The following is a 21969-nucleotide window of genomic DNA, read 5'->3' as shown; positions in this document are numbered from 1 at the left end:
CTTCATATTCATATAGGCTATACATCATGTGACTCTCCACAAGACAACATAAAACAATATGTTTAAAAAAACATATTTAAAGATATAATGTGATTCTTTTTTTAAGAATAAAGTGCACTATTCCACATAAAACACCTTGAGGTGAGAGCAATTATAGGTTTTTTTTTATGATTAACCCTCTTCCTTCCCTCGCTTTTTGTAACATCTTTCCCTCATGGGTCCAGAAAGATATTTTTTATTTCATTTTGATAATATTTTTTCTATTTTTTAAGGCAATTTTGCGGGAGATTTTTTTTTTTTTTTTACCTTTAAGTTGCTAGAATTGATCAATAAATAATAAATGAATAGTAATTTAAGCACATTCCTCACATTCTTTCAACTTAAATTCAAAATATCTCAATTACATGCCTAAACCTTTTAATTCAGCTCAACATTGGGTGTCTTTGCCGACCTCTTGTGGAAAAATAATAATATAACATGATATTTCATTACTCTAGCCACTAGATGGCCTTATAGCTCTATATAGAGGAAATGAGCTGTTCCGCTGGGTCCTAAAAAGTCAGTTCTTTTCAGTATGCATTCAAGTTTCAAGTTTGTTTTTATTTATATAGCACATTTAAAAACAGCAAACATGGCTGACCAAAGTGGTGAACAAAACACAAGATAAAGAGACCAGGGCAAACCACACATTCATGACAGAAGCTCACAATGAATTAAAAGCTAAAGAAAAAACACCTAAGTTCTTAATGCGGGATGAAATAAAAGGAGCAAGGTGATCCAGGTCCTGCTCTTAAAATTCTCATGGGGGCCAAAGACCTCGGTGTATATAAGACGTTTTGAGAAAAACACATTTTCACTTCATCTAGGCCCGGAAAAAGAGATTTCAGAGCAGCATGTTTATTGCGTTTCAGAGGTAAATAAATTTGGGTATCATCTGCATAGCAGTGAAATGATACACCACCATTTCTGAAAATGGAGCCCAGAGGAAGTAAATACAGGGAAAAAAGAATGGGTGCGAGAATTGAACCCTGCGGCACTCCACATGAGAGTTGAGCAGGCGACGAAGAAAAATTACCCAGTCTAACAGAGAAACTTAGGGATACATTGTACAACACCTTCAGGAGAACATTAAAGAGCATTTAGAGAACGTTTTACATGTAACAAACAAGAGGAAAAAACATAGATAGACAAAACGGAAACAGTGATGAGCGGGTGAAAAGCAAACTAAACCTCATATCATCAATAGAATCATCCAAAAAATCCTCATAATATTGTTTCAAGAATCTTCCACATTTGTATTCCTAGTTTGATTAGTGATGGCTCCCTGTATGAGCGACGCCTACGGCATGACGTCAGGAAGAGCACGGGGTGTTCCCGACGCGAGTCACGCGCACGCGCCGCGTCTCAGCTGACGGAAGTGCAGGGCGCTCGTGTTGTTGTGTTCGGGCTCGATCGTGTCATGAACAGGGTTGCCGTGAGATGAGCGGTGCGATCGTGTCATGACCTCCGCGAGCATCATGGCAGCGCTCTCGGGCCAGAGCGACGACCCCGCCGAACCGGACCAGTCCCTGCAGCACATGCTAAAGGCCATCGCGGACGAGCGCAACCGCCTGAACGTCAAACAGGACCTCAGCGGACTGGGTCAGTATCGATACATTCAGCCGTGAACACTCACAGCCTCTCTGTCCTTCATCAACACCGCAGACACGTCATCAGAACTTGATTGTATCATGTTATTCAGGCGCAATAACAGGCCGCGGTCATCAGCTTTTGTTTCAGCCGGTGGTCCTCTATTAAATGACATCATTATTCACGAGGCGCGCCGCCGCGCTGTCGAGCCTGTGATGTCATAGTGCTGTTGTCTCACTCCACGTTGAATTCGATATCTATCTATCTATATCTATCTATCTATCTATCTTTCTATCTATCTATGATTGATGAAACCACGATACAACTCCCTCATAGCGAACACCTGTTGAAAATGACATCACTCAGTAATGTGTGGTACTGTCTGTATACCAGATATTTATAATATTGCTTTGTGAAACTACATTTTGGCTGATTGATTTCATTGACCGACCCTTTGCCTTTTCCCGTCCTATTAATAACACAGCAAAAGGTTTTTGATGAACTCTTTGACTGTTAGGTGCTTTTTCTGCAGGGAAGCTGCTCTCGGTGTCTGTTGTCAGGGTCATTCTGGTGATAACTCAGTAACTCAAGTCACATGCAAATTCATCATCAAAGATCATATACATAAATATACATAAACACATTAGAGTGACTCTCTCGTATTCTGAATCATATCGATATTTCAGTTCACCTCACTAAGCCAAATTGCACAAAAGACATTTTAGACATTTTCCATGTTTGATTATGGTCTTTGTGCGTCACTCTCTCTCTCTCTCTCTCCCTGTCGTCTTTCTTTGATGTTTTGTCCCTGTTAAATATTTCATTCTCTGTGCGACACACTGTTAATGTTTTGCGTTTTGCACGGTCTTCACTTCTGCTTCTGTGAACATCTTCCTCTGGTTACAACTGACACATACACTCATAAGGTGTTATGTTTTTTGGTAACACTTTACTGTTCAATTTGTTAACATCAGCTAATGCTTTAAACTAAAAAACTTTTCGATTATTCTTTGATTATTCTAGATTAATGTTAACTTACATTATTTGTTCCATTGTTATTTCATGTTTTGTTCATAAATAATACATTAATGTTAATTTACACAACTTTAAATGAAATTAGCAAATGCTGTAACCTACTCTATTAACTGAATTTTTACCTTATTCTAAAATGTAAAAAATTCCCTCAATCCCGTTAGTTAAGCATATCTAGGTGGATCATTTTCAGGATATGTTAATAAACCAGGGATTTTCTGTTCTTCACAGCATTACAAACTTTATCCAGCTGTGTTACCAGAGAAATATATCATACTCTTGCTGTTTAATGGGGAAATGGCTGTATATAAGTAGATATTGCAACCTTATGCCGAGTTAACATCAAATATAGCCGTTTAAGCAATAGTTCACCCAAAAATGAAAATTATCCCATAATTTACTCACCGTCAAGCCATCCTATATATGAATTTCTTCTTTCAGCCGGACACAAGTTATATTAAAAAATTCCCTGGCTATTCCCAGCTTTGTAATGGCATTGAATAGCGCCCGAGTTTTTGAAGATCCAAAAAGCACATCCATTCATCATAAAAGTAATCCATACGACTCCAGTGGAGTTACGTCGGGTCAGAGGTCGCCAGAAGCCAGTGATTGATTATAGCCTAGTTTATAAAGATTTAAATATGGATATTTTTCTTACAAAAACCCATCTCTTCGCTACAGAAAACTTTTATTAACCCCCTGCAGTCGTATGGATTATTTTTATGATGGATGGATGTGCTTTTTGGAGCTTCAAAAACTCTGCTTTAAAAAAAACTCTGCCATTACAAAGCTGGGAAGAGCCAGTATATTTTTAAATATTACTCTGATTGTGTTCGGCTGAAAGAAGAAAGTCTAGGAGGGCTTGAGGGCGAGTAAATCGTTTCATTTAAAATTTCATTTTTGGGTGAACTATCCCTCTAACAAAGGAAGCTCCATTTGAAGAACAGATCTGGGATGTCATTGAAACCTTTCAATGAAAAAAGCTTTCCCGGATTCATGGAGGAATTTAGTGGAAGAAATTAGATGTTATGTGAACAGAATATTAAAAAAATATTTACATTACCAGTGGGCAAAAGCTCCAAAACGCTTTAAAATTAGACCTTAATGTCTTTAAGACAGTATGACAAATTGTCAAATTATGAAATTATACTATATACTCTGACTAAAATCTTCTATAGAAGTTGCCAGTTGTTTCTAGCTGTAGAAGAATTGAAAAGTTTCAGTGGAACTGAGGAGAAGAAAGACGTAGGTTGTTGTGCTGGCAAGCAGTGCTTCACAGAGTGTGAGAGAGTGTGTGTGTTGAGTTGGCTTATCTGTTGCTGTTAATCTACTACAGCATCTGTTCAGAGTTACTGCTGGACTTCACAGTGCAAACTAACTTGACTTCAGATTTGGCCTTTTCACTTCATTTGTTTGTTCTGGAGGATGCTTTAATCTTGCAGATTTAGAAGCTTTTTGAGTGGTAGATCTTCAGGCAGAACTGAACATCTTCCTCTTTCTAAACGAGGATATGAGACTCCAGGTCATACGATCATTTCTCTTTTTGGTGGCTTGAGATCCATGAAAGTAAATATCATGTTAGGAGCCGCTACTATTAAGCACTTTCCATTGGCAAGGTGTGGATGCCAGAGCTGGAACGGTTCCGGTTTGCACAACAACTCTGTCTGGACAAAACTAAATGGCTCATTAACATCAATAAAGATGTCACCAATGTGAAGCATTTATTGGCTCCTGCCACTTTTAAGTCCTTGCTTGTCTGAAACTGAACTATTTTAGATATATCTATTTGACATATATCGAAATATAATTGAATTGATTGTTAGTAATTTAATTTGTTATATATTTAACTTAAGGATGCTTCAGAAGCAGCTCATGGTGACATATACACTGAATTCAATTACTTTTGAATAGGTTTTAAATATGTTTTGCAAACCTTGTAAGAGACTCGTATACATTTTATCTTTTGAGAATTGATTGGATGCTGAAAGGCTTTTCATACCAGAATGAATCTTGGGGCCATTTACACGTCACCGTTTTCATTCAACTAAAAATGGAAAACTTTTTATGTGTTTTGGCCGGTCATTTACAAGACAATGACGTTTTGGGGGCTGAAAACACAAACTTTTGAAATCGAGTTCAAGTTTTTGAAAACAATAACGTTATCGTCTCTGTGTAAACTACAAAAACGCAAATTTGTGAAAACGGTGATGTCATGCGTTTCTTTACAAAGTGTTACTTTACAAAGTGGCATCACCATCTACTGGCCTGGCATGAATAATACAGCGTTTGTAGTCGTTTTTGCGAATCAGTGCGAACAGGGATCATTTTGACAATGTTGTCATTTGTATACGAACCTACGAAAACGCAAAGAAAAACGTTTCTGTTTTTAGTACGTTGTTGTTGTGTAAACGTACCCTAGAACTGAATGCAAATGATTAATTTACCATTGGTTAATAATATTATCTATGCAGTGAGAAAGTCATTTGGAGGTGGAGCAACTTATTAAAATTTTGGCATAAGATTATATGCATTAATAAATGTGTATTAAGCAAGTAAATAGGATCAATTTTGATTTCATATTGATTGACTGCAATATTGTCTAAACTGTTTGTCAAGTTTACACTAACATTCAATAACACCTGACAACAATGGTCAGAATTTTTCTTAAGCTGAAATCCATCTACAAAATTTTTATTTTTTGCAGTCTGTCCACTTATTGTATATGTTTGTACTAAAAAAACATTGTGCTTTTTTTCCCCGGTTCATTTAAGTAAAAACACTTGTATTTGATTCTTGTTTCTTGTGACAGATTCTTGTTTTGTTTTGTCTAGGGTGCTTCAAGGATGACCGTATAGTGTTCTGGACATGGATGTTCTCCACATACTTCATGGAGAAATGGTCACCCCGTCAGGATGACATGCTCTTTTATGTGCGTCGCAAGCTCTCGTATGTCAGTACAGACGAAACAGAAGGGAAAAAGGTGAGATCAACCTATTAACCCTCTGGGGTCTAAGGTGTTTTTGGGGTCCTTGAGATGTTTTGACATGCCCTGACATTTGTGCTTTTTTCAGTTGCTTATAAACATATTAATGGCACAGGTGAAATTACACTCTATTTAGCACAAACAGGGCTACCATAATATGTGAGCAACATGTACAAGTTTGTATTTTTGAGAGAATATTGTTTATGGAAGGTTATTGAAAAAACTAAAAATTAAAGTTTCTGAAATAAGGCCACAAAACACACACTAAATATGTGTCCACAAGACTTTTGACTAATGGATGTTGTCGCCTAGAGTTTTTGCTTCAAAATGATCTGAAAATCATCCTGCCTAATCATTCACATAAAACAATAGATTGTTTTAAATTGTGAAAAACATTTTTTTGTTTGGAAAGGCAAAATGCGTGGCCCAACCCCCTCATGTATAATTAGGTGGTTCTCACCTGAGAAGACAAAGACCCGCATAATGAGCCTTTCATTCAGGTGTGTCACACAAGAAAGAATGCAAGGACAATATATATACATATATACGTACATATATACACACACACACACACACACACATACACACATATATATATATATATATATAATCAAAATATAAATGAAAGTCAAAAGCACATTTTTAGTCATACCTGGAAACAAATCCTGTTCAAATAGGTTATATGGGCCATTCTATAGAATTGGTTCAAAGTTAGAGTTGGAAACATCTTGAAAAGAAAACTGTCTTTTTCCATAAATCTCTTATAAAGTATTATTTTTTAAAGTAGGCCAATACATTTTATCATACATATTTCAAAGTTAAGGATTCATTATTTTGATATAGCCTAGCTTGCATTGGAACAAACACTATAACAGTTGATTAGTTTATTTTTGACAAAACATACTATATATTTAACATATGAGCAGAAACTGTCTAACAAAAGCTTATTTGATGTCTATTTTAGAGTAAAAACTTTATAATCTATCCAAAACTAGTCAACGAAATGTTGTCATTGCAGACACTATTCTATATCGCGATTAGAACAAATCTCAGTAGGCTATAGCAATATAGTTTGGATGTGTTCATGTAAAAATAACGTTTACTAATGTAAAGGCGCACAGATGCGATGTACATCTTTAAACAACATCGCGCGCGCGTCTGTGCCATTCATTCATTCACACACAGACACGCAATTCATATTTAAACAGTCTTTGTGCAGTTTACAGACACTATTCAATAACACGATTAGAACAAAGCACTTAAGAATAAATAACTTACTACATCAGCTGAATCCGTGCTCCTCGAAATGAAACTACCAGCACTTCTTGATGTAACTTTTCCAGGATTATTACGATAGTATTATTCCTCACAGCGCAGCAAGACGAGGTAAAGTACAAGATTCTTATTAAACTGGATGTTTTATCCAGCTGATGTGGGCGTTGGCATGGCTTGCCTCAACATTTGCGTTTGAATAGCGTGCACTCTCCTTGGGCGTGGTCACATTAACACGTCATACGCTATAATTAGCTGAAAGGAAAAAGACTGACATCTCTCTCTTTTCATACAGATTACATAAACTGAGAATATTTGTTTTTTATATAAATTACTTCATTTAAAAGAAGAGAATTTCAGCTTCATAACGAAAAATCTTTCGTGCCTGTGTGACAAGTATTCACTGAGTTACAGTTCATTTTCGGACGCATTTCAGAATGAACTTCACTGACAGAGAGAAGGCAAAATTTGCATCATGTTTATTTTTCTTTATTTGACAAAAAGCAGATCACTTCGTTTTTATTGTGAGTATCCACCAAAAAAAATAGACACTTAACAGGATCTAATGATGTACAACACTTATATGTAAGATCTAAATCAACAGAGTAATTTGAGTCTCTTTTGCACTGATAAGGAAAAAAGTGAGCTCGTCGCGCCGGCGCGATAGCCGACCCCAGAGGGTTAATTGTCAATCCATTAATTGATCCAAATATTTCACACCTAATTAAAACATTTCATACATGCCTTAGGTTTATTTTGAATTTTTTGTGAGCACTGCAACAAACGGTAGTCATACATGTTTCGAAGGACATGAGTGTGAGTAAATGATTCAAGGGTTAGTTTACCCCAAAATTTTAATTATCCCATAATTTACTCACTTTGGGTGAACTATCCCTTGAATTGTTATTTTTAGGTAAACTCTCTTTAACGCCCAGTATCTCCTGTCTCCTATACTCTGTTACTTTATCACCTTCTCCCAAACAGGAAAGAATTATAGAGTAAATAAATAAATTAAGTCACAAACATCTGTAGTAATTGCTGAGATAACTGAGAAAATTGTTTTATAGTCAATCATCTGGACATTATTTAAGATTAATGAGATGGAGAACGTCTCAGATGTCATTTTTTATGCAGTTGGCAAAGCTGATTAATGAAACGTAAAACTGTAGTTGGCATTTAAAAGTCCCTGATAAGGCTAAACATAGATTGTCCGAGATGTTTAATCTTGCCTACATTAATAATGACATATTATGCCAATCAGAGAACACCAAAAAGTGCCGTTTTAAAATGTCCAGGCACTAACCAGACAGAGAATGCAGAGAGAATCTGAAGTTGTTTGATTTGCTGTAGCGATGACTTGCTTTGGTTTCAGGTGGAGGTGGAGGTTTACAGAAGAGACTCTAAAAAGCTGCCTGGACTCGGTGATCCCGACATCGATTGGGAGGAGAGCGTCTATCTCAATCTCATCCTGCAGAAAGTAAGCAAACCTCAATGATCAGACGCCATCAGGGTTTATTTGTGCATTGTCAACAACTCAAGTAAACCCAATATCTCTGCGTCATTGATGTTTTCATAATGCTGGTTTGGTATGGTTTTGCCTATGAAGTCTTTTTGTCCCATAGCTGGATTACGTGGTCACATGTGCAGTTTGCACACGTTCAGATGCAGGAGACATCCACATCCACAAAAAGAAATCACAGGTAAGAAAACATTTGTGCAGTTTGCGTATTGGGATATACAGAAAGGTAACCGGGTCGACTGTCTTACAGTTCAATTTGTCGTTTTTAGTCTAGGCTCAAGGTTAGGATACTAGAAAGTGTTTATTAATAAAAAAGAATCTAATACACTTTTCAATAGTCAGTTGTTTACCAAAAAAATCAAAGTAACAGGGTTTACAGTTGCTTAGATTTGAACTGTAAGACTGTCAACCCTGTTACCCTCCAGCACTTAAGCTGGACTATGATGCTATTTTCTAAAAACATGTTCCAGATGAAAACACAGACACAAAATAGACGTCTCCATGATGTATGTGTGCTATGAGGAAAACCAAACTAAACAAAGTTATAACCGAGACATTTACTAGTCCTTGAAGAATTTACTTCCTTAAAGGGTGATGACATGCATGTTGGGCAAATAATCGCTCAGCAGTGTTTTACCATTTAAATATTTAATATCTTTAGTGAATGAATTACCTCTGCGTATATGCTAATGAAAACAGCGTTTTCAATGAAAACATTTCAAATGTCAATGCGTTTCAAATGTTTTCAATGAGAACATCTCTTTATTTTCCAGCAAGTGTTTGCCTCTCCAAGCAAACACCCAATGGACAGCAAAGGGGAAGAATCCAAAATGAGCTACCCCAACATCTTCTTCATGATCGACAACTTTGAGGAGGTAACTCTCAAATGTGCTGCTGGAGCAACGATGCTAGAACAAAACTGCTAGTGTACTGCAACATCATGAGGTTAATCAAAGGTGTGTGTCTACGAGATGAGGAAATGAAGTACATTAGCTTTCAGGTCATATCGCAGTGATCGCTTTCTGAGGTGTGTACGAACAGGTTGGACAGGTTTATGTGCTTTTGTTGATGTTGTTGACACACTAGCACATTATTTTTTCCGGCAGATTACAAAACAAAACCCGTCTTAAAACAGCTGTATTTATCAATCCAATCAAACGTTAGACAATACGTGTGTTGGCTGATGATCAGGTTTATTCAGAAAAGGCTACAATCGGTTTTAGCACAAAAACTTGTTTACCAAAGATTGTAATTTTCATTTCGGTTACGTCATAATGTACTATGTAAGGAAGTATATATAGCTGTCAGGTGAGGTTTTGAGTCGCAAATGCTCGAGGAGTGATTTGTACGATTGTCAGAACTTAAAATTTGTCTTAAATTTGGCTCAATTTTGTTCTGTACTCCAAACTAGAATTCAATCTAATGCACTTTTTTACATTTACAAATGTTGTGAAAAAAATGTGTTTAATAATTTTAAGCACTTCACACACTATTCATGTTAACATATTATTCATCAACTCATAACTACAGTCTGTAAAGGTCACACATTTGGTCTTTGTTTGTGGTGTGTGTGCAGACTTCTACTATTTACACATGATTTAATAATTATTTGTTCATGTTTTGCAGAACCCAATCTAAAGTTGAAACTATTCATCATTTGTAAATGTTTATAAATGCTTACAATTAATCATTTTGTTCCTTTATGTGTGTATTGTACTTTTAGCTACTGTAACAATGTTTGTGTAAACTGTGGATAGTTAAGTTTAGCTAAATGCTAACTGAAGACAACAACAACAACACATAAGTGTAATTTGGGCGCGAAGCATGTTTTTATTGCCTCAACACTTAGTATGCTATATCCTTAAACAGGAATTTTTTTAATCATACATTAAAAAAAATCAAATAAAATCAATCAATGCAACATAAACAGTTTCAACCATGTTCCCTTAATCAAATTGACCCCTCTACACTGTTGACCCCTTAACCAACCCTTAAACCTGCCCGTATCACCAAACCTGTCCCTAACCTTACCCGTATATCACCTCATTAGCAGCAAGAGTGTTTTGCAATAGAACACGAAACACAATAAGTACATTTGACCTTACAATTATTATTATTTTGATGGAAGTACACCTCAAAGACACCTCATATAAAGTAAGACCATTCATTCTTATATTGTTCAATTTTCTGTTGCACATCCAGATCACTCATAGCTACCAAACACCTTTTTGCATTTGTCAATTTGAAAATGTAAGAAAAAGTGCATTAAGTCATATATAAACTGAGGTTTAATGACATTTGTATAGTTTCAAAAAGCGCATGATCATATGAATTGAAAGTTTAATAACATTTGTAAGTATTTTAATTTACATTAAATAATGATCTGTTATTCATTATGTAATGTTTAATTGGGTCATTAGTAAACATTAACAAGCACATTATTATCTCATATTTCTAGCTATGTGAAAATATATTAACTAATGATCCGTTAAGCATTAAACGTTTGTTAATGACTTATTATAAAGTGGGTTTTTTTTTATGTCTTTTAAAATTTTATTTAGTATTGACTAATTTAGTACTTCAATTTAAACTAAACGGAAATGAGAAATGTTGCCTTGGCAACTAGCTGAAATAAAACCACTTAAACTTGAACCCCCTTTTTTTTGAGGATAGATTTGAACTTAAATGGTTACAATTCATAAATGTTTTTGAATAGAGACCTAAAGTTGGGACAGATTATTGCAGAAGTGAATGCACTTTAAAAAATGACAGTGTAAAAAACTTGCAAATGTACATTTTGTTGTTTTATACAAAGAATATAATTTGGACTCAAAGATAAAAAAAAAATAAAAAAAAACGATAACCACACATACAAGTCGATTTCCAAATTTGAAGTTGATATGTTCCAGAAATGGAGCCCACTAAAATGTCCAATTTCAAAATGGTTTTTCACAGGATGAAATTGAGTGTTTTAAGCTTTCGAATGATGCCTGATTTATAATGATTATTGATTACTGATATATTAAGTAACAGCCTGAATAACTAGTCCTTCTGAATGAGCAGTGGTGTAATTGTCATGATTGTCTGTGATTGGTGTGTGTATTCTGGGCAGGTTTTCAACGATATGACTGTTGGGGAAGGTGAGATGGTCTGTGTGGAGCTGGTGGCCAGTGACAAAAGCAACACATTCCAGGGCGTCATCTTCCAGGGCTCCATCCGCTACGAGGCCCTCAAGAAGGTCTATGACAACCGGGTACGCTTCCATGTGTGCGTGTCCAACGTTTTCATTATCTCGTAAATGCTTCATGTGTGTATTTTATGGAATGTCTTGCCTTGATAGGTAAGTGTGGCCGCTAAGATGGCCCAGCGGATGTCATTCGGCTTCTACAAGTACAACAACATGGAGTTTGTGCGTATGAAGGGTCCTCAGGGGAAAGGTCACGCTGAGATGGCCGTGAGTCGAGTGCCCACTGGAGACACCTCACCCTGTGGAACTGAAGAGGACCAAGACTCTCCCATCCACGAGAGGGTCGGTTCAACTCTGTTTCTGTTTGCAATTCATCAGTCATATATGTTGCAATTTAAATTACTACACAAATACTGAGTTTGCATTTGTTCTCTGCATTGAAAATATATGTGACTGCGCTTTGCGTTTTTAAAAGCGTTGAAACTGTTGTCCCACAATGTAGATTCTATATTGCCAAAAGTATTGGGACACCCCTCTTATCATTGAATTCAGGTGAATTCAATTGTGAACAACAGCAACTCAGCCACGAAGTGGTAGGCCACGTAAAATCACAGAGCGGGGTCAGCTCATGCTGAGGCGCACAGTACGCAGAAGTCAATAGCTACAGACCTCCAAACTTCGTGTGGCCTTCAGATTAGTTTCAGATTTGGCGGTTGCCAGGAGAACGGTACTTGGCTGACTGCATTGTGCCAAGTGTAGAGTTTGGTGGAGGGGGGATTATGGTGTGGGGTTGTTTTTCAGGGGTTGTGCTTGGCCACTTAGTTCCAGTGAAAGGAACTCTTAATGCTTCAGCATACCAAGACATTTTGGACCATTTCATGCTCCCAACTTTGTGGGAACAGTTTGAGGATGGCCCCTTCCTGTTCCAACATGACTGCGCACCAGTGCACAAAGAAAGCAAGGTCCATAAAGACATGGATGAGTGAGTTTGGTGTGGAGGAACTTGACCGGCCTGCACAGAGCCCTGACCTCAACCCGATAGAACACCTTTGGGATGAATTAGAGCGGACACTGTGAGCCAGGCCTTCTCGTCCAACATCAGTGCCTGACCTCACAAATGCGCTTCTAGAAGAATGGTCAAAAATTCCCATAAACGCACTCCTAAACCTTAGTGGAAAGCCTTCCCAGAAGAGTTGAAGCTGTTAAAGCTGCAATGGGTGGGCCAACTCCATATTAAACCCTACGGATTAAGAATGGGATGTCATTAAAGTTCATGTGCATGTAAAGGCAGACGTCAAGTCAAGTCATCTTCATTTATATAGCGCTTTTAACAATGGAGATTGGTTCAAAGCAGCTTTACAAAGATAAACATACAATTTACGGTAGCAGAGATTGTTTTGGCTTTATAGCGATTTTTGAGTAATGTTATTTCCAGCTAAAGTTAGTTTCGATCAATTCACTTCCAGCAAAATTATCATTTGTTATTACATTAGGGGCCACTAAGACGACGGCGTTCTCTCTAAACAGACTTTAAACGCGAACCTGTGACCTGATGGCGTTCACATGCGCATTAAAAATTGATTCTATAGTTATATTCGTTTGAATATGTGTGTGCAGGTTTGCAATTTCCCTACAAACCAAAAACTTTGGCAATATAGTGTATATAAGAAAGGATGCCATGCTAGACAATCATTAGCCTCTTTCACACTGCAATCCCGGTAAATTACCGTAAAATGAACGGAATGATTTTTCTGGTAAATACAGAAATGCGCTGTTCACACAAGCAACGGCATTCTGTCTTTAACTAGTAAGATACCATTCACACAAGGGATGCACCGATACCAGGCCCGATACTGCACTTCTATACTTACTCGTACTCATTAAAATGCTCCGAAACCAACTACAGATAGCACACAGTGTATAAAGTACAGTGCCTGTGACAAAGAAACACAGACAACAGAGCAAACAGAGAGCATAATGGGTATATCAGGGAAGGATGTCTATGAAGTAAATGTAGTGAATTAATAGATGTTAAACAAACTAAATATTTACGCCTATATAGCTGCTGTGCACAAGCTGAATGGAGTGAATTGAGCGCGCAGCGGCACATCCCTTTTTCACGGACTTCGAGAGAGAGAGAGAGAGATAGACTTCTGTTGTATGCTCTTGTTTGCTGATCGTTAACTCAGCACATATTTTGTGCGACTAAAAACATGAACTATTACTTATTTATGATTTATTTATAAGAAGTGGTACCCTACATTATTACAGGAAGGCGGTACAGTAATCACATGATGTTTTCAAGAAGTGTTCTGTGCGTAAACATCCCAGAAATCAGTGCTCGAATAGCCTATTAAATCGAGTTCTCTTTCGTCATCTTGCGCTTGAATGGACAAATTCACACAAAATATTGTCAAAGTATAGGCAAGTATCCTTGTGAAACATAGTCAGTTATGTCTTAAGTGCACGTGAACAGTTTTGTAATAGTATGTTGGATAAGTACAGCTCTTAAAGTGACAGCAGCCTAATAAACCTATTGCTGTCTTTGTCCTCAATGCTAATATAACAACAAAAGACAAAAAGAAGTTCGCTCCCTGATCTTCACTGGTTGAGCCCTGCTGGAGCAGCTCTAAATATTCACAGTGCTATTAAATTAAAGATAAAGTATGATACCATATAATATTAATATGAAAATGATGCATTAAAATAGTACCGCAGTTACTATAGTACAATAAGCTCTGACAGAGCTTTATGATTGGTGGTGGTTGAGGAGATTCCCCCTTCTATGTAAAGCACTTTGAGTGCTGAGAAAAGCGCCGTATAAATGGAATGAATGAATGAATTGGCCCAAAGCAGACTTCTTATGTCAACACATCACCTTATGTTTTCTCATCATTTAAAGGTGATTTACCAGTAAAGACTGTATGTGTGAAAGAGGCTATTGTCTCAAACATTATGTGATATAAATCAATATTTAAAACCAAGATTTTGAAAATACAGTAGCTGAAAAAATCCCTAAATGAACTAGTCCTCTTAAAAATACCAAATACTAACATTATTATTTTCCATAACGTGGAACACATGCATAACTGATGATAACATAGGTTTGTGTTAAACAACCCTTTTAAAAAAGTGTTCCAACTTTGATTTTCATTGGGGCATTTTCATTGGGACATCAATTTAGCAGGTTAATTTAGTACACACACAAAAAAAAAAAAAAAATTAATAAAATGAATCGATCAAATCTTGTATCATGTAATGAATTCATGTGCATTTTTAAACGAATTGACAGTCCTGTTGTCCTTCTAGGTGACATCATTCAGCACTCCCCCTACCCCAGAGAGAAACAGACCCTCCTTCTTCTCACCGTCACTCCGCCGGAAAGTGCCCCGGAACCGAAACGCTGAGATGAAGAAATCGCACTCGGCGAACGACAGTGAGGAGTTTTTCAGAGAGGAGGATGATGAAGGTACACAAACACACTGGAACAGTTGTGACATTAAACAACAGTGAACCGTTTTAGTGGCGTATCAAATAGATTTGTATTTTTAAACCGATTTTAAAACAATTCTTTTGACTTTTTTAGAGGTCAAATTAGCTATAAATATTCTAATTATAAAATAAGTTTCCAGCGTCTATCTATGTTCTGATCTTTTGACGATCTCCTGCAGTCTTAAATTGCGAATTACTGAGCCAAAGAATCGAAGTAGCTCTGCGATTGGTCAAAACACAGAAAGTATTCTGATTACCTCTACTTTTAAAAAAAAAAATTTACCTTCATTTATAGTATAGATTATAGATTGTTTCAAAGCAGCTTTACAGTGATAATAGGAAATTACAGTAACAGAGATTGTTTTGGCTTTACAGCAGCTCTAGAATAAACTTATTGTCCAGTTAAAGTTAGTTTTGATCGATTGATTCACTTCCGTTGCAAAGATCATGAGTTATTAACTTATTAACAACACCGTTTCTTCCTGCGGGACACGGAAACCTGTTCTTTTCCTAGTTTTTGTATGATCTAAAATTTAATTTTTGAACTTAACAGAATTTATTCATCTGAAAACTGTAATATTACAATATTATGTGTGTATACGGTTAATTTAAACTCTAAAAATAATCAGAACTTAAACATTTTGCGTCTTAATTATTATTTTTTATTTAAAGAAATCTATAAAATACACCACAAAAACAATACATATTTAATATAGCCGCAAGCTGCGATTATCAGGGTCCAAGCACCAATAGCTCACGTAGACACAATTATGTGACATAGCTGCCATGTGTCTCTAGACAATGTGTGTTTGTCCTGCAAAGACAGCGGTGTAGAATCGACAGTCTGGAATCTCCGCTAATACTAACCAGTTTGACATGACAGTTAGACAAACTAAGAAAATGAGGAAATATTCAGCCATTTAAATTGTGAGAAAGAGATAATAATTAAAAGCATTTTTATCCGGTGGCTTCCTTTAGTAGACAACATTAGTATTACATCCCTCATCTATCATTTACATTGAGAAAATGCTGAAATATGATTGACAAATCAACAAACATGGCCGCAAGCAGCCAGAGTGATATTTAATGAATGTATTAGCATGTGTACCAAATTTCAACTCCATGGATCATAGAGTTGTGGAGTTACCGTGGGTTTGAAGTTGTAGCGCACCCTATGGGTGGAATTTAACAAAACTTGGTGTGCAGCCTCAGAACATCCTGTTGTCTATGTGTATCAAGTTTTGTTACGTTCGGACATTGCGTAAATATATATTGATCAATACAACAGATAGAGATCAATTTGTGCAAATGGATGTCGCCGGGAGAATTCATTAACATATCTTTACAACCTTTTCACGGTGGAAATTAAAGATACATTTTTAGTAATTCAAAGGAAAAAAGATTTTTGAATCTAGCCCACACGGTTCTGGAGTTAAAATAGAATACGCAAAGGACGCCACCTAGTGTCACTGGTCTTAGTAGCGGGTGTAATTATGAACCATCCCACCAACTTTGGGGGCAGGAAAATAAGAAAATCCTACAAAAACAATAGGGTTTCAGGATTCTGTGGTTGGACCCCTAATTACACGTGTAAAATTGTGACATTTATACAAAATTCAAATCTTTTTGTCATTTTTCTGGATCCATACAGGATTGCTGTTTGAAAATGTTGGTATGTTGTGTAGGGCTGTTAAAGTTCATCCTACTGTTAACGCCCTGCTTCTTAACAAAATAACTATTACAGTTTAATTTGTATATTCTTCTTTAGACACAAATAATCATGATTTCAGTCGCTTATTCTATTGACAACCTTAGTTTTAAACTGGAAGAAATAAAAATAAATAATAATATGCGTGCAATTTTGTGGAGGAAAAACACATTCCTATTTTTTTTATTTTTTTTGGCAACGGTTAGGTTGTCAGGCTTTCCATCCCAAGTAAAATGTAAGGTTCTTTCCTCTCTCCTCAGACCTGTGCAACACTACAAACCTGCGCTCCCGCTCTCTATCAGGGACGGGCCGCTCGCTGGTGGGTTCTTGGCTCAAGCTGAACAGAAAAGAGGAGTATTTTCTGCTGTATTCTCATCTCACCTATGTGACTCTTCCTTTGCATCGTATCACCACAGGTACAGCACACCTGCCCAACATACAAATGGCAAGCCATTTTAGCTTCAAATGTAGAGTAAGAAAATATTGCTGAGGCTGGGTCCCGTTACATCACGGATGGTCATTTTGGCCATGGGTTTGGATTTGGCTGTGCGATATTTATTTATCGTTTACAGTAATCTCATCATTCATTGTGATTTTAACGTCGTCTTGAGAGTTCAAAAGCTTTCACTGTGTGATGAAGCCTATTAGAATGAAGTTAGAATGCCCCAAGAATTCAAGTTTGGGGAAAAAAAAAATATTTTTTACATATATTTATAACTTAGGGGTTAAGTAATATGAATATGACACAAGCAAGAGTGCCGGTTTCCCAAATATCAGTGCATGAGCGCGATCACAAGCATTTTAACTTACAAGAGGTCAATATTGAGTGAGTTATATACAATATTGTCTGTTTTTGCTCAGTTTAGCCAACGAAAATAGTTCCAAACAAAGCTGGAGCAGAACTATTGTGTCTTAGAGCTCACTGTGATGTTTTGTACTTGGAATGAATCTTTGTTTTTAAACGAATCGTATTCAATATCGAGTCGTTTGCTTTGTTTCTAAATGAATCAACCGTTTTGAACGAATTGTTTGACTGAATAATTCAAGTTTGGACTGCTATCTACTGGTGGTTTTAGACAGGCCGGAGCCAGCCATGGTACCAGAACAAAAACAGACTCAGCTAAATATTGCTTAATCATTTTTTTTAAATCCCCAAAAATAGATATACATTTTTTTGCCAATACTGAACTAATTTCATAATTGATGTCCTTTGTTGATTCATTTCGGTTCAATAACATCAACTCTGAACTGATTTCACCTGAATAATGTTTACAATAGTCTTTTTAGAGCTGCTTTACAGCAGAATTGAATTCTGTTTGCATCATTGAATCATTATTTTCTTGTTATCGCTGTAAAGCTGCGTTGAAACAATCTGTATTGTATAAGGTGCTGTATAAATAAAGGTGACTTAATCGTTAGTCGTTAAAATTTTTCCGGCTTGTCATACATACATACAAACAAACTTATTTTCTGTACGTTAGCCTTGAACATTAATTGTAATGGCTCTCTAATGTTTCCTTTTTAGATATTCTGGAGGTGAGACAAAAGCCCATTTTGATGACATAGCATTTCCAGACTCCTCAAAAAACAGTTCCCAAGTGCCTCCTCACATCAGGCCCCTGAGGAACCGCCATCAGATAACCAAAAACTAGCAACAGTACACAACAGTGACGGAGAAGAGGAAAAGGGAACAAACTCCATCAAGAAGTGCCTGTTCTTCAGCGAGACGCCCTCCAGAACGGCTCGAAAGGGAAGTGTGTGTTGGGAAATGAAACACAATAAACGAATGTCGTTCTTGTAAATACACTGCTGCTTAGATACTCAGTGAAATGCACCGACCACAGCCGTCTCCCTTCCTCCCTCCCTCAAGAGACACTCGTAGGTTTCACCATATTGCTGATTTTGTGCATAGTATATTTTCCAAAGGACGTTTCCTCGCAGCTCTAGGCCTTAATACATCACTAACCAGCTGATATATAACACACGCCATCCTTTTGATAGCCCATTGCTAATGTCCAGCAGACGTCCTCCTTTACTCACGATTGTCGTTGCTTGACGTGTTCGAGGGGATTTGTGATATCCAAATACTAGTGAACATGAAGCGTCTCCTGAGAGGACCGACACGTGTGACGACTGCACCTGAGCACAGTTCTTGGAAACCTCTCCGTCCACAAAGACACTTTGTTCTTAAACGTGACACTGCTTTTTTTTTTTTTTCTCCGTCGTGATTTCTTCGCGTTTGGTGACGGTCGACTTCGAGTTTCAGTTTTGAAAACTCTTTTGCACTAAAGGGCTTTTGGAGTTGAACATGTTTAGCCAACCCAAAGTGTCAGTATTACTTTGTTTTGTACGTACGCGTGTGTGTGTGTGTGTGTGTCAGCTGAATGTAATAACTGATCCGACAGCTTTAATATCCATTTGATATTTGATAGGGAGATTTGCCAGCAGCATTTTGAAGTTGTTCTATCTATTTTAAGACCCTAGTCCTCTGTTTTATTTCTCTTTTTGCTGTATGTGCGAAGCTTCAGTGGAAGGCTGTTTTTAAGGAAGTCCCAGTTTGTTAAATGCTTTTCATGCGCTTTTTGTATCAAGTGGTAATTCAGCAGTAAATGTGCATGTTGTCGTATTTATGTTGGTAATATATATATATACACCTTTTCTGTACATCTTTATGAAAATACACATAAAAAAGCTCTTGTTGATTTATTTATTTTTTTGCTTAAAAGTGTTTTGTCAAATATCACACAAATGTGAAGGGGTAATAATATGAAGGGCAAATCAATAATTAGTTTCCCCCAAAATATTTACCTTTCATGAATTAACATATTTAAAACTTAAAGGGATAGTACACCTGAAAATGAAAATTCTGTCATTTACTCGCCCTTGTGTCTTTCACACCGAAACGAGCGGTTTGTGTGAGAAAACAAACAGTATTTTGTTTTTACCTCTTGTAACGCACAGACCGAAGCGCCGGCGCCCTCAGATCACTTGGACGTGGCTGTGTTTACAAGAGGTAAAAACGATATAAATACTGTTCGTTTTCTCACACAAACCGCTCGTTTCGTGTCTTAGGCCATCAATGTGTACTTACATTTACGAGTCATTTAATCATGTTTAATTTGGACTTCTCTGTGCATGCTCTTTGAGGAAGTTACCATAGACCTGCATTATTTTTAAGTCAAACCGTTCTTGTCTGTCAGTCATATATCAAAATTGAAAATACTGTGGACACAAAGACACCTACATCTTGGATGCCCTTGAGGTAAGCTAAAACATACCAAAAATTAATTTCAAAGTGAACTATCCCTTTAAATGAACATTTTTATCTAATTGTTCTCTGCCTTCATTATTTTGAAACCATACAACACATTTGAGGATGTCAAAGTTTCACTCCTGCCACCTAAAAAGAGCCCAGCATTGTCTGATGCAACTATTTTCAAGTTACAAGTTTCAAGGGTAGGAATTTGGCATAAACAGTATAAAGTTTGGTTTGAAGTTAGTAAGGCTATGCTGGAATGTAGTTTAAAGAATAAACAGTTTCCCACAGGATGGGGTCTGGAGGTTCCTCTAGGGGGTCCGAGGGAATGACTGAAACACAAGGGGGCAGCACTTCCACTGGTTCTTCTTGGTGCTTGACCATACAACATAAATCTACAGCTGTCATAGTAAATGGCTGTGAAAGTGCGTGCTTAACTTTCAGAACATGTTGTTCATCCTCTACATAAAACCAAGGGTCAATAACACCAAACAATGCACAAGCTGTTATATTAATTCTTTAACAAGAGTTTGATATTTGGGTCGAAATAGTTCTAGAAATAAATGTCATTTTAAATCAGATATGCTAGAATGAGTATGGAGAGTTAATAAAACAAACTGCCATTGTTGAACACAAAACAAGATATTCTGAAGAATGAGGGCAAGGGCGTAGGTTTGGTTTGAACATTGGGGGGGTTGAAGTGTGAACCATTTAGCAGGGTCCCAGGACATGCTCCCTCATGAGATTCATTTATTTGTGTGTTTTTTTTTTTGTGGTATCATCCACACATGCATTGATAGCATAACTACAATAAAGTAATAGCCTAGTTAGCATTTACTTGTTTACATAGGATACTAAAGTACTTTTATTTTATTCAAGCACCATAAAAACTTTTTAAAACTTAGTCAAACTAACTTTAACATTTTCTTATATTGAAAATGTAAAGTTCTTGTCATCTCTTGGAATATCTGAAAGCCAGGTTTTTCCTAATATCAGTTGTTATTAGCCGAACACATATTGGGGAAAACCACTTAAAAGGTCCTCTTGACTCGAACTTGTACTTGGCCTAAAAAGTGACATAGGTCTTGTAATCGTTTGCATTTGTTACAAAAAGGAAATAATTACAGGTAATTACTCATTACCACGCTACGACCAATTTTCTTTTTTCATTTGTAATGGAAAATAGCTACCTACACATTCAGAAACTATATACACACATGCCAGTTGTAATATAAATCTTTATTGAAAAATCTATTCCATTAACAGATAAGCTAATCTATTATAAATTCTACAAGTTAGTCAAAATTTACCACAATAAATACAACAGAATTTGATAAACTAGTAAAGGTGGTCATGAGTATAAAAAGCTTTCCAATTTATGTTGGTGCAGGATGATGTTTTCTCCTCTTTTCATCACTTTTTTAGTTTATGTGGGTGTTTTAGATTATGTTTGACATTCTCCGTTGTGCTTTTAAGCAGCAAATTGTCAATACATTTCAAATAAGTTGCACATTTTATCATCAGCGTCACGATAGGAATGGCTTGCGCAAATCTTATCACACTTTTGTATTGCGCTGGTGAACGCGCGCGCCACTCATACACAGACAAATAAACAGTCATAATACGCAGATAATTGGTCCGTTCGAATCTTTGTGGTTATAAAAGCGATAAAAGCATTAAACGCACGGTGCATATAATTAATTAATGGCCTGGTTCTGTTTCCATTAACCATGGTATAGGTTTTTCGAAAAAATGGGTGTTGGGGGGAGGGGGGGGTATTTTTCCCTACTATGGCTAATCAACTGTCTGGCTGCCAACATTCTTCCATATCTCTTTTGTTCAACAGAAGAAAGAAACTCATCCAGGTTTGGAACATCCCTTTAATTGTTCG

General features: G+C 36.7%; 2 protein-coding genes across 2 annotated transcripts in view; both read left to right on the top strand.

The window, feature by feature from the left end:
- The window catches only part of slc37a3 (solute carrier family 37 member 3), a 307587-nt gene that overhangs the window by 262349 nt on the left and 23269 nt on the right, over window positions 1-21969 (top strand). The gene's annotated exons all lie outside the window — the stretch shown is intronic.
- On the top strand, window positions 1376-18668 carry kiaa0930. Its single transcript, XM_056260360.1, has 10 exons — window positions 1376-1641; window positions 5493-5641; window positions 8289-8393; window positions 8539-8616; window positions 9209-9310; window positions 11548-11688; window positions 11776-11964; window positions 14932-15091; window positions 17083-17238; window positions 18348-18668. The coding sequence occupies exons 1-10, from the start codon at window positions 1500-1502 to the stop codon at window positions 18386-18388; spliced, it is 1263 nt and encodes a 420-aa protein (XP_056116335.1). The 5' UTR covers window positions 1376-1499; the 3' UTR covers window positions 18389-18668.

The sequence above is a fragment of the Rhinichthys klamathensis genome, unplaced genomic scaffold (assembly GCF_029890125.1).
Source record: "Rhinichthys klamathensis goyatoka isolate OS25496 unplaced genomic scaffold, OSU_Roscu_1.1 h1tg000176l_1, whole genome shotgun sequence".
Classification (NCBI taxonomy): domain Eukaryota; kingdom Metazoa; phylum Chordata; class Actinopteri; order Cypriniformes; family Leuciscidae; genus Rhinichthys; species Rhinichthys klamathensis.
This window is presented reverse-complemented; position numbering and strand designations above follow the sequence as displayed.

Coding starts and splice junctions, on each gene's coding strand:
- kiaa0930 (XM_056260360.1), top strand. CDS start 1,500: ATGACCTCCGCGAGCATCATGGCAGCGCTCTCGGGCCAGAGCGACGAC. Junction 11,689..11,775: donor AGAAGGTCTATGACAACCGG/GTACGCTTCCAT, acceptor TTGCCTTGATAG/GTAAGTGTGGCCGCTAAGAT. Junction 11,965..14,931: donor ACTCTCCCATCCACGAGAGG/GTCGGTTCAACT, acceptor TTGTCCTTCTAG/GTGACATCATTCAGCACTCC.